This window comes from Lactuca saligna, chromosome 9, assembly GCF_052625555.1.
Source record: "Lactuca saligna cultivar CGN05327 chromosome 9, ASM5262555v1, whole genome shotgun sequence".
Taxonomy (NCBI): Eukaryota; Viridiplantae; Streptophyta; class Magnoliopsida; order Asterales; family Asteraceae; genus Lactuca; species Lactuca saligna.
This window is the reverse complement of record NC_136425.1, coordinates 63,732,939-63,746,579: the sequence shown is the minus strand read 5'-3', so window position 1 is coordinate 63,746,579 and position 13,641 is coordinate 63,732,939. Positions and strand designations below refer to the sequence as shown.

The window sequence follows — 13,641 nt, the reverse complement described above, 5'->3', positions numbered from 1 at the left end:
ATGGCAAGGGGTTAGCTATGAATTTAGGGGAAATGATCGAACATGTTGTATATGAAGATGCAAAGTTTACTCTTTTGTCAACGTGTACCATGATTTGGTTTTAAAAGATTTACAGTTATACGAAGTCAATGGTCAATGAAGTAAGATCATGGGTTTCGTAGCATTTCGAAATAAGAAATAATCAATAACAAAAGTGTAAACCATTGACTATTAATCACGTGAGCTGAGTTAACGTATATGAAATTTTATTACATGGAATATGAATTGCTAATTTAGGACTATATTATGTTTGATGGTTTTAGTTTCATTAGTTATTTTGTGTAAATAAAATTAGCATAAGTATCAAAAGAGACTCAAATTATGATCTAATACAAGTTAGATGGTATGGAGTACATAATTGTAAAAAACAAGTTTACTCAACAACACTAGCGGAGCTTCAATATTTCATTTGGGGTCGAAAATATAATTTGTATAAAAATTGGTGAAAGGGAGGCTATAATCAATATTTTATATTTTTGGACTAAATATGTATAAAACTAAAACATATGGATTATTTATGCCAAAAAAATCAGGGGGCAACACCCTACACCTCTACAAAATTTTGGATCACGAAAATGAACCAAACATCCAATCGAAATATTAATCATGGAAATGAACATACATTGTTATTAAATTTCTAAAAATTGTAATTTTTGTTTCAATTTCTTTATGCATATCTGACTTAATTGAAACAAAAAATTTAATGCATATCAAATGCAATAGTCGGGGTTAGATTAGGAACACCCTATGACCCAAAACTATTTTATCTATGATTCATTCAGCTTTGTAGGAAAACTATACAACCCAAACCGGATAACCTAAATAACAAACGGGTCAATTGGGAAACTGAATTAACCCGAAATATGACCACTCTTGTTAGGATTGATGATGATCGCTTTTAAAATAGACTAGGTTTGAATTTCACAGACTTCAACTTTAATTGGTTTGATGTTTTTTTTTTGGTTAAAGGTCATTTGGAAAGCAATATTCAACATATTAATAAAATATTTAAACTTCTTATAGTTATTTAATATTTACATGCATGTTAAGCGACAAAAGGTTAAAATTATCGGTTGCCTTTCTCTTTTCCTCCAAGTTGATCATAAAATTATGTTATTTCTTCTTGTATATATTCAACTAAATATACAACGTTAAATAATGATATGTATGAATATTAGGACATAGTTCGATGACTCGTAATATCAGATCATTTAATCAAGTTTGGTTTCATTTCATGCTTTTGTGTAGTTGGCTAGTTGCACTGCATGAGTCGTAGCAAGCATGAATAATAGGATAATTCAATGACACGTAATATTGAATAATTTTATCAAGTTTGGTTTCGTTTAAAGCTTGCATGAGTGTCAAACACGCAACCTGGTTAGATATGAATAATAGGATATGATTCAATGATTGTGATATTAATTGGATCATTTTATCAAGTCTGGTTACATATCATGCTTTTATGTAGTTGCATTGCATGAGTACCAAGAAACCTGGTCTGGCTACAACTACGAAACTCTATTATAAAGATTTTATAATTCAGCTTAATTATGTTATCATTATTAGTGTATCTTATATCGGTGCAAAACAATCTCTTATGTCTATATATGTTCGAGTCTTATGTCTCTATATATGTTGGAGTCTCATCTCTCTCATCATAAAGATTCTTTTGTAGAGTTAATATAAGACCCCACATACATATTATATGGTATTGATATCGGCATCTGATTGACACATTCTTGTCTATATATCCTTATCGAGGCTCCATCTCTATGATTGGTGTTAGTATCCTGCATCGGTACGACATAGTTCTATAAGTGGGGATATATATGTTTGATCCCTTTTTTTTTTCTCTATAATAGGTATTTTGCAGATAATTTTACACTCCACATATATCTTACATGAATTTTACACTCCACATAGATCTTACATGCATTTATAATAAAATGCATCAAAATGATTCAATTTGGAAGGTAAATGTTATAAGTTATTACTAAGAGCATCCATAATGCATGGTTTAATAGGTCTGATTAGTGATGTGACAATTCTAGATGTCATTAGAGGATGAAATGCCTATCATTATAGATGTCACATTTGAAATTCAATAGAAAAAAAAGTTCTCTAATTCTTAAATAAATATTTAAAATATGTTTCATTAAGTTTAGTAGAACTTGCATTATAAGAATAAATTTAATAGAATTGTAAGGAATAGTTTAACAATCCATTGAATTGTATATAATCCAATCATTCTAGATCCCCTAAATAAAAATGGTTTGTGCCGGTTAAAGTGTAAATAAAGCTGAAATTAAAAATGAAGAAAGAAAGTAAATAGAGTTAAAGGACTACTATTGATGACTTTGAAAATATGGGACCATGAATAGTTTAGAAGATGAACTCTACGAGCTAAATATAGGGATGAACATATGGACCGGGGAACCGGTCGGAACTGGTACTGGAACCGGAACCCGATGGAACCGGTCGGGTCGGGACCGAGACGGTATTTTTGTGGATTTTTGTAACCGGGAACCGGTAGGAACCGGAACCGTATGATGCTTTTTTTCAAGGACCGGTTCCAATATTTGAAGACACGACAAGAACCGGTAGGAACCGGGAACCGGTAGAACCGTCGGGCCGGTTCGGTTCTTGATTTTGGCCAAAGCCGGTTTTCGGGTCGGGTCCGGTTCGGACCGGTTCGTTCTTTTTGTTCATCCCTAGCTAAATATATAAACGAAACTGATTAAACTAACATTTATAAATATGTGTTTAAAAAATAATCATTTTTTTTGTATTTGTAAAATAATCACTTTTTCTGAAACATTATATACCAGAGTAATAGTCAGAAGGGATAATGATTTAAAAGGATAATGTATTTTTCGATTTGTATACATTTGATCACTGTGTGTGTGCGTGTGTTGTTTTTTTTCCGTTCATATTTATCCCTTCAACTTGTTAAACTGTATACATTTAGCTCTTATGACCGGTTACTTCAGGTTAACTGGAAAAAAATGACTTAATAGGTTAATATATTTTTCATTTTGTACACATTTAGTCCTTAATATTTATGTCCATATTTAGTCCTTAACATTTTTTTTTGTTTCAAAATAAATCCTTTTTGCGTACTTATTCATACTTATAAATGATTTCTTTAGATTTTTCCCATGACATCTTACGTGGGACAATCATTGATGAAGTGTTTGGGGTTGTTGATCTTTGTGTCCAACATGATCTTGACTGCTTGGTTGCATAGGTCTTATGGCTTGACTTAGGTCTTGTATTTTGAACGTCGTAACTTCTTCATACGATATCAGATTTTAACGATCTTTATATCTATGTGTTCATTATTTCATTAAGATTACTCCCGTTAAAATATAATATATTTTTACTTACAATTTTATAAAAAAACATCCATATATGCATTCATAAAAAACGTATGAACAGTAGCAGACACATGAATACATAGTAGGTGTTGCCGACATGAAATATGTGTTGCTGATAAATAAAAATAGGTATAATCGAAAATTTTTCCACTGCGGACAGAAAAAACAGGTGTTGCAATTGCAACACCTGGACCATGCTAAATTTGCCCCTGCGTATGGATATAAAAATCGTAAGTAGTAATATATTATTTTTTAGTGGGACTAATCTAAATAAAAGTTGTAGTAGACTAAAATACGAACGCATGGATATAAAGATAGTTTGCATGGATATAAAGATCGTTAAAATCCGAGATCATATGAATAAGTTATGATGTTCAGAACACATGACCTAAACAACCAAGTACTCAAGATGGACGTAAGCATCAAAAGGCCCAAACACTTCATTATGAATTTCTCACTTAAGATTTCGTGAGAAAAACTTACAGAAATCATTCATAAGTACTTACTGAGTACAAAAACAAAAATGACTTATTTTCTAAAAAAAAAAAAAGAAAAAAATTCAGGACTAAATATGTACAAAAATATTAATGACTAAATGTGTACAAAGTGAGAAATATATTACCCTATTAAGTTGTTTTTACCGGCTAACCTCGAGTAGCCAATCATAAGGATTGAATGTGTACAGTTTAACAAGTTGAAGGGGTAAATATGAACGAAAAAAAACTTAGTGACCAAGTGTATACAAATCGAAAAATACATTACCTTTTTAAGTCATTATCCCTAGTCAGAATTTCAGAATATGATTCCAAAGTTAGGGTTTTATTGTTAACAAATAAATACTGTAAATCCATTCTCCTACTTGCCATTTTACGCTCACCTACCACAATTTACTATCTTACCTTTACCATTAAATTAATTAGATTTCTTATATTCCATGTTACTCTCACATATCGTTTTATGATCCCACTTGCCACTAAAATTGATTGGATTTCTCACTTATCATTTTTCCCTTACCTACCATTTTATTATCCTACATACAATTCATATTTAGTAGGCTTTACACCTATTTCCATTTTCAGAATCTATTTAAACAAGTTAGATGCTAACATAATTTATACCAAAGTTGATTCATAACATATTTCACAATAAAAGTCATTATGCTATTCTCTGAAAGTGTTTTCTGATTGGTTGAAATTGATTCCTATCTATGAGAAAGATGGTAAATGTCAGTGTAACATCTCGAGATTCAGGTACTTTTAAATTCATCCCTATGATTTTATCATATGACATTTTAGTCTTTAAGTGCATGAGAATGAGCCTTGATCCTTGTGGCAATTTCGTAATTCGAGTAGACTGAGTACGATAAGCGTACATGAGGGTATGCTGAGCGTACTAGGGTGCGCCCTAGTATGCTAGTACGCTGGGCGTATACTTATGTACGCAGGGCGTAGACTTGTCATGAGAAAACCCTAATTTTTATGGTTTGGGTGGTGTATAAGAATCATTATGGCTCATTTCTCCCCACCTTTTCAACCTCCATACCCCTTGAGTTGTTTTTGGCAAAACCTAGTCTCTTAAGAGTGTGTTTGAGCTCAAAAGTGTGTTTTTGGTGTGCTTAAGGAAGAATGAGTTGCATCAAGGAGCTTAGAAGTGGAAAGCAAGCTTGTGGATCTTGGATCATTAGCTTCCTAAGGAGCTCTAGAAGGTAAAAAGTCTTCACCTTGATGCCTTGTTTAATTGGATCTCATTTTAGGATCCTTATTTTGCTCTTCTTGTCTCGAAGGTCCCATTTTGTACATGAGTGGTTATTGTCGTTTTGAGCTGTCCTTCCAGACCCTATGAGGGGTCTCTAGCCATAAAAATGAGGTCCCTTTAGCTAGTTTTGCTCCATGCATCTTGTTGAAGGTCTTAATGGATTAAGACATTGTGTTAAGGACTTTATGGACGTGTAAAGTCATAAAGTTGGAAACTTCATGACCCTAGTATGTCTCTGGACCTTGGATTTGAAATTTGGGCTTAAGTGCTAAAGCCATTAATCACTTAATGAATAAATTAAGGTTATGAGTTACATCCCACATACTCGGTCAGCCACCCCAATGGTGGTCTTCTGTGCAGCTTCGCGTACCTTCGGAGTATGCCCCACGTACTTGCATGGGTTAGCCCATATCGAGTTAACTCGACTGGGTTGACTCAATGGGTTTATTGGTTTTGACCAGTTAGCTTTGACTTTGACCAAGTTTGGCATTGAGGGTATTTTGGGTATTTTGGGATTCTTATGGAAATTAGTCATTTAGTGGAATTAGGTATCCTGTAAAGAGCTGAAATTCAGAGTCGGACCTCATCCGTTCTATTCATTTTGCAATATGAGTTTTCTTCACTGTGTTTGCGGGTCGAAGACACCAATTCCAACCCATTGGATTATTATCCTGTTATGCATGCTATTGTTCCGTTGTGATCTGTTAGATCAGTATCCTGATAGATAGGATGTTGTTATGATGTAGTGATTTATTAGATCGATATCCTGGTAGATAGGATGTTGCTATGCTTAATGATTTGTAGATCTGTTTGAAAGGCTATATGTTGGATTAGGTGTTTAAGCCCATAACTATAATTAGTATGAACTTGATTTAATAGTAGCATGGTCCTTTTGGGTTGCCTTCACTTTAACAACTTGATAGGATGATTTATAGAGACAGAGAGAGGTTAATAAATGATTTATTAATATATTATGAAAATAATATATTAATTAGAAATCATATTATTTAATTAGGATTTAGTCAGAAATTAATTTGGAATTAACTTTGGGATTAAAGGAACTGATTAAAAGAACGAGAACTGTTTTGCAAATCATTGATAGTTGCAAAACTGGGTTGCTGGAGTCCTTTGGAATGGAGTAGATGAAATCTATAGGGAGGCCCTATAGAATTTCATCCAAGGCTTCTAGAATAGGAGTTCCATGGACTGCTTAGGTCCTAAGCAAGAGATTATGGTTTCCACCTGAAAACCCTAGCAACCTCAGCTATTTAAAGACATCACTTCTTGTGATTTTTGGCTACTGCTTCCTTAACGAAATCCTAGACAAAATTCTAAGAGTTTTCTCCTCTATCCTTCTCATCCTCTTGCTACAAGTGTTTGTGAGCCATTTGAGGTGCAACATTTGAGGCACTAATCTTTCAAAGGTCAAGATCAAGCTAAGAATCATTGTTATTGCTATATAACAAGCAAGGTAGTCTATTTAACCCTTTTTATATGTAAATTTTGAATTGTATATGCTAGATCTAGTATTATTGCTTTGGAATTTCTTTTGCATGTTCAATTAGTAAAAAACTTAGATCCACAACAATTATGGTTGCATGAACACATAGGATGTTGTTATGCTCAAAACCCATCAGTGGTATCAGAGCTTAGGATGTTTTTCAATTGAATTTGATGCCTTAATGAACTGTCTAAAGCAGAAGCAATGTAAATTCGCAATCTGTTTGCTAAACTCGACGAGTTCATAGCCTGACTCGACGAGTTGACTCGTCAGATGCCTGATTTTTCGATTTTCAAATCTGGTTTGGTTTAGGATAATTACCAAAATTTGTTTTTAGTGCCTTAAATTGAATTTCCCGAATTGTAATTTGATTTTCTTATCAATAAGATTGATTTGGTCAAATTTTAAGATAATGATAAAATCATTTCCTTAATTTAATTATTTAAAATTTGATCTAGTAATTTTGAAAAGTTTGAAATTACACTTTTTAGTTTTGGAATTTAAAATTTAATTAAAAGTTTAATTTTGAAATATTAAATTCTAAAACCCTAGTATTTTAAAAGTTTAAAATACAACCTTATACTATTATAAGATTAAAAGTTTAATTTGTATATATGTATAAGAAAATCAGTCTTACCATTAGTAGGCCTCATGCACGAAGCCAATCTATAAGGGGGTATAAGGAAACTATCTATAAAATGGCGGTTGAATGAGTGTCCACTCTCATCCGCCACTTCCTTGATTGGTGGATGGTCGTTAGCCGAACGGATATGATAGGATATTAATCCCTTATTAATAAGTATAATGATAAATATAAAGTAAGTAAATGTTTTTTTTATAAATTCCTAAATCTTAGTTACTTTAGGAAAATGTGAATTAGATGCTAATCCATGCAATTTCACATTGCACTTTGTCAAGTTGTTAGTGGGGCATGTGTTGTTAACCGACACACTAACTTGGACTAACAAATAGTGGCAATAGGTAGCTCGTAAATTATCATTGTTCAATGGGTAGCAATGTACTTCCTGTTATATGCCATTTTGACATTAGATTAAATTCGCTTAAACTAACCATAATTTTGTTAAAATGTCATTGTTTTTTGCAAGGTAAAAGCGATACTAATTTGGCTGTTTTGTAATAACGTCAAAATGGTGCGAAAAAAATTAAAGCAATTAATAGCAATGCACTTCCATTAAAATGTCTATTTTAATACGAAGTAAAAATGTGGGTTTTTGCTGTGTTATTTCATTTACTATAATACTAAGCATGAAAAATAATGACATTTGTTCGTTAAATTCTATCCATCTTTATTTAAAGTTGAAACTCATGAAATTTGTAGGGTTTTTTTTTTTTTTTTTTTTTTTTTTTTTTTTTTTTTGTATTAGTTTGAATTAAAATATAAATCAGTTTATTTACCTGTGACGTTGCTTTCTTTTTCACAAACATGAATGCCATCATCCGAAAGACAACTATAGGTCTATTTAAAAACATGATTAGGCCCCAACAAACTATGAACTATATGATGTAATCAACATAACAAAGAAAGACATATAGAAAGAAACATTAGTCTAATGATATGTTTCGTTTATTGACGAAATGTAGTCTTTATCATCCTCTAATAGACCAAGAGCATAGCAAACATCTTTGTAAGACTCATAAACAGTACCATTAACCGTCATAATATCTTCATAGAAAGTAAGACATTTCATTTTGTTCAGCAAAATCTGTAGGTAATAAATGTCACCAGACTTGGGAAACACGTGATTTACTCGCCCAAGTGCCTTAGCCTTTGTTTTTCTTATTGTCCATATCTTATCTTTATTACAAACATATTGAATTAGGAATTCAACATATGACAGCTTCAATGCATTTGCATCATGCTTGTTGCATTCCATCCAAACCACAAATTGAGAAGCAACGACAGTGGGTTTAGAAATAACTTTAGTAACATGTTGGTATGCTTTAAAGACAACAAATTGTTTGTGTTCGAGGTGAAATGACAACCTTTCAACAAACAGTACTCTATAATGAATGTCATACCCAAAAATCCTCCAACATGCCTCACATATGGAAATATAACAATAGTTGAGAACTCACCAATTTCATCGGGATCATTATATTCTTTCTGTTATTTTCTATGCACAAAAAATAAAAATGGTGATCCTATCCGATCCTTTATTAATATACTTAAAAAGATATTTCATTTTACACCACTTTAGATTCATATGCGCTTGGTATTGCTTCAAAATGATCTTATTATATGGAACAACATATATGAAAATACAATAAACATGTCATAAATAACATTAAAATCATATATTTTTTTTAAACATAGGAACAACAAAAAACATATATAATAACTATTTCTTTATAATATAGCGTAACTTGTTTATTGATTTTATGTATTAAAACATATAAAATATATTTAATATAAAACAAAGCAAATTTAACGAATTAAATTTAGCTGATAATTAAAATGAATTTTTGTATACCTGTTCTCTAAGCCAACAATATGGATTTTTTTCCTCTTAATCATCAGGTTCTACAATGGCTCGAAATTCCTGCAAATAAGCGTGCATATATTACACGGGAAAAACAAGAACATTTTCAAAAGTTAAGGAATGAAACGGCAATGGATACATCTGAACCTACGTTTAAGGAGGTGACTTAGTGACTTACTATTTCTCCATTAAATTGTCCTTTTTGTATTAAGTTAAATAGAAACCCTCATATATTATATAGCTTAGTGGATCAAGTCATGTCCCCCGTTAAGGCTGTTTGCTTTATTTTTTTAGCTTATTGCAATTTACATAAAAGAACTTCTTTTTTATTTTTTATTTTTTTTTTATTTTTTTATTTTTTATTTTTTTGTAATATGTTGACAGGTTGCGTATCTACATAGTATAGATGCACAACAGTCCCAACTTCGCGTCTCCATGCATCAGGTTTAATCGAATAATACAAGTCATTGTAGCATGATTTGTACAAGTCATTGTAGCATGATTTGTACAAGTCATTGAAACATGTTGCTTTATTATGGTACAATTTTATAAGCGTTGTTGGGTTTAATGAATTAAGGTGATTTTTCGTTTGATTTTATGCAAATTGCATGTAAAAAATGTAGTTTACGCAAAGTTTTGTTTTACATGTTAGATTATAGAAATTGTAACAACACAATTAAATGCGAAATTCTTACTATAATGATGGAAAATGAAAGAACATAAATTCTACAAGCAAATTTTATACGAAAATAAGAAATGTCATTGCCAAAATAAAGATAAAAGTCACCAATCCGATGTGCTTATGTGCTTTTGAATGTAATCCATTAGAAAACCGAAGTACTGTGCTATCAATCACAGGTCCACATAACACGTTGTTACTGGTTCGGGTCTCGTTGAAGCTAGTAAAACTTATCAGAACCGTTTCAGTGTTGCTAAATTCTGCCTTGAAAGTCACAGAATGTGCTTCTCTCGATCCAACACCAATGCTCCTCATTGTAAAGTTCCATATCATTGTGTCTCCAACTTGCAAAAACACTAAAAAATCACCAACACATGAGTCATTGGCATCACCCATGATGAAATCAATGGTAACTTGCCCATGCTTCAAAAAGCCTACACTTGACACGATCCCCGATGGATTACCAGAAACCAACTCAACTGCTCGACCTCCACGTGGGACGGCATAGTGTTTTGAGTCGATATATTTTACTATACCTAAAATGGTCCAATATTGGAGCGGAGATTGTACTGAACTGTCAGGATAGCTGGAATCAGCCTCAAGTAGGACTCCTTGAGAGGAGTTCCCAATAACGGCTGGCCCCACTTCGAATCCACTATTCACAAACCCATTATCTGTTAAAAAATTAGTTATTTATTAAATATCTAAAATACTAATATTTTGTAATTAACGACTTACCTGAATACCACCTTGGACCGTGGATCCCGGTAACCAGAATAGTGTCGACAATAGGCCAACAAGTTATATTATTACTATTACTATTACTTTGAATTTGTAGGCTCATCAAACCCTTTTTGTTTTCTTGGCTCCATAACGAATAAGCATATGTTTGCCACATTTCGGTCCCTAGTGATTCTCTGAAGAAGAATACTTCAGAAGCACTAGGGCCCGAAACATTTACTGAAGTGGCGTTGGCACAATCCGGACTACTTGGAGCTAGTGTAAACGTGATGACATAATCATAATTTCCATCCGGCTTGAATGTTTGGTTAATCATGCCGTTTGGACCTAATTGCACTCCATGACCGTTTCCAGGTAGAGAAACATTTTCGCCAGCTGTCACGTACCAAACTGTGCCGTTGAATAACCAACCTGGGATACGGTTGGTTTTCGTATCAAGGAGTATGAATTGTGATGTAGAGTTTGTGGTTAGATTTGTTGGTGGAGATTCAAAACCAGAATTCTCAAGTGTAACTGCTTAGTTATATAAAAAGTTAGATCATTAAGGATGGAGATGGTATAAAAGAGCAATGATTTGGTCAAAAGAGATAAGAACGTACCTTTGGAATACACTAGTGACACCAAGAAGAGCAATTTAAAGATGAGATTTACGAGAGCCATTGCTAATGAAGGAGAATAGGTTGTATATAGATTAAGGAAATGGGAAGGGGTTAGCTATGAATTTAGGGGAAATGATCGAACATGTTGTATATGAAGATGTAAAGTCAACTCTTTTGTCAACTTGTCCCATGATTTGGTTTTTAAAAGATTTATTGTTATACGAAGTCAAGGGTCAATGAAGTAAGATCATGGGTTTCGTAACATGTCGAAATAAGAAATGATCAATAACAAAAGATTAACATTGACTATTCACGTTATCAAGAGTTAAAGTATGTGTGTGATCATGTCAAATTTAATTACATGGAATATGAATTGCTAATTTAGGATTATATTATATGAATTGCTAATTTAGGATTATATTATGTTTGTGATTTTAGTGTCACTTTTATTTTTTGTAAATAAAATTAACATAAGTATCAAAAGAGACTCAAATTATGATCTAATACAAGTTAGGTGGTGTGGAATGCACAATTGTAAAAAACAAGTTTGATCTAATACAAGCCATGCTGCCAGTTGCAACCTACTTTGATAAGTTCTTCAAACAGCATAAGCTGTCTAACGGGTTTTCCAGAAAAATTGCTACTAACCGATTTAATCACGGAAATTGAACCAGACAAAAAAATTATACAAAAAAACTTACTATAACAAAACTACCAGTTTTAATTTCTGACCTTTAACGAAACAAAAAAATTAATGCATATCACATGCAATAGTCGGGGATAATGACGCAAAACTATACAGGAAAATTATACAACCTAAACCGAATAACTTGAATAACAAAGAGGGTCACTTGGGTTTATTGACTTAACCCGAAATATGACCACTCATGTTAGCAGCACTGCTGATTATGACTTTTAAAATATATCGAGTTTGTTTGTTTGTTATTTATTTATTTATTTATTTATTTTTTCTGGTTAAAGGTCCTTTGGAAAGCAATATTCAACATATTAATAACATATTTAAAACTCCTTATAATTATTTAATATTTAATTTAATTGTTAAACGACTAATAGTTAGAATTATCGTGTCTCTCTTTTCCTCGAAGTTGATGATTAGAAAACAAAATTATATTATTTCTTCGGTATATTTTCAACTAAAAATACAACGTTAAATAATGGGGAAAATGACTTAAAAGCCCAACGAAGTTTCCAAACCGTTTAAAAAACTCTAATAATGTTTTGTCTGTTCAAAAAAACTCAACAAACTTACCATTTTATCTAAAAAGTCCAACTAAGTTACACTTTCTCGAAAGTCAAATAAGAGAAACAGATGACGTGGTTTATTACCATATCGGAAAAATGACTTGTTAGACCAACGAAGTTTCCAAAACGTTAAAAAAACTCCAATCTTGTTTTGACTGTTCAAAAAAAACCCAACGAACTTAAACAAAATAAAATTGGAATTTTCTAAATGGTTTGAAACTTTGTTGGACTTTTTAAATAAAAGGTTAAGTTCGTTGGGTTTTTTTGAACAGACAAAACATGATTGAGGTTTTTTGAATTGTTTGGAAACTTCGTTGGGCTTTTAAGTCATTTTCCTTTAAATAATGATATATATGAATAATAGGACAAAATTCAATGACTCATGATATCAGGTCCTTTAATCAAGTTTGGTTTCATTCATGCTTTTGTGTAGTTGCATTTGCATGAGTAAGTACCAAACATGCAACCCGGTTAGATATGAATTATAGGATAATTCAATGACACGTAATATTGAATATGGGAACAGGTAAATAGCCCTCCTCTTCTCCTTTTTTATCCTCCCTATGGACATTTGATATATATATATATATATATATATATATATATATATATATATATATATATATATATATATATATATATATATATATATATATATATATATAACATTTTTAAATATATAATTATATAAGTCTATTTTTTTAATAAATATTATAATAAATAAAAAACAATTATAAATAATTAATCAAAGTTGTAATTAAATTCTCAAACAATAATAATTATTATATATATTTAACCATTAAAACTAGAACGATAATTATTATTATATATATTTAGCCGTTAAATATGGAAAAGGTATATATGTTTGTAGTTTTAAAATTTTCAAGTTGTAAAAAATAATAAATTATTATACAAAAATAAATGTATAAAAATTAATTTATAAAAACTATCAAATAGCGAAATGTAAATATATTATAAAGGAATAATGAAAATATTATTAATAATTATAAATAAATTGAAAAACTCTAAAACTAAAGGGGCCATAAATGTAAAACAGAGATTTTGTATTTAAAAGAAAAAAAATAGGGCGATTGAGGAATGGGAAACACAAAAGCGCGTGTAGGGGGGGGGGGGGGTGCGGATTAACAGGACCCAAGTGGACAGACACACGAACGAAGCACACAAG

The 13,641-nt window shown here is 31.6% G+C and overlaps 1 protein-coding gene across 1 annotated transcript; it reads right to left on the bottom strand.

Moving 5' to 3' along the window:
- Positions 1–9,849: 9,849 nt before the first annotated feature.
- On the bottom strand, positions 9,850–11,474 carry LOC145017254 (protein BIIDXI-like). Its single transcript, XM_078975313.1, has 3 exons — positions 11,193–11,474; positions 10,591–11,106; positions 9,850–10,526 (listed from the first exon to the last, which is right to left on the bottom strand). Exons 1-3 carry the CDS (start codon positions 11,251–11,253, stop codon positions 9,913–9,915), a joined length of 1,191 nt encoding a protein of 396 aa, XP_078831439.1. The 5' UTR covers positions 11,254–11,474; the 3' UTR covers positions 9,850–9,912.
- Between the last annotated feature and the right edge of the window lie 2,167 nt (positions 11,475–13,641).

Coding starts and splice junctions, on each gene's coding strand:
- LOC145017254 (XM_078975313.1), bottom strand. CDS start 11,253: ATGGCTCTCGTAAATCTCATCTTTAAATTGCTCTTCTTGGTGTCACTA. Junction 11,107..11,192: donor GTCACTAGTGTATTCCAAAG/GTACGTTCTTAT, acceptor ATAACTAAGCAG/TTACACTTGAGAATTCTGGT. Junction 10,527..10,590: donor CGGTCCAAGGTGGTATTCAG/GTAAGTCGTTAA, acceptor ATTTTTTAACAG/ATAATGGGTTTGTGAATAGT.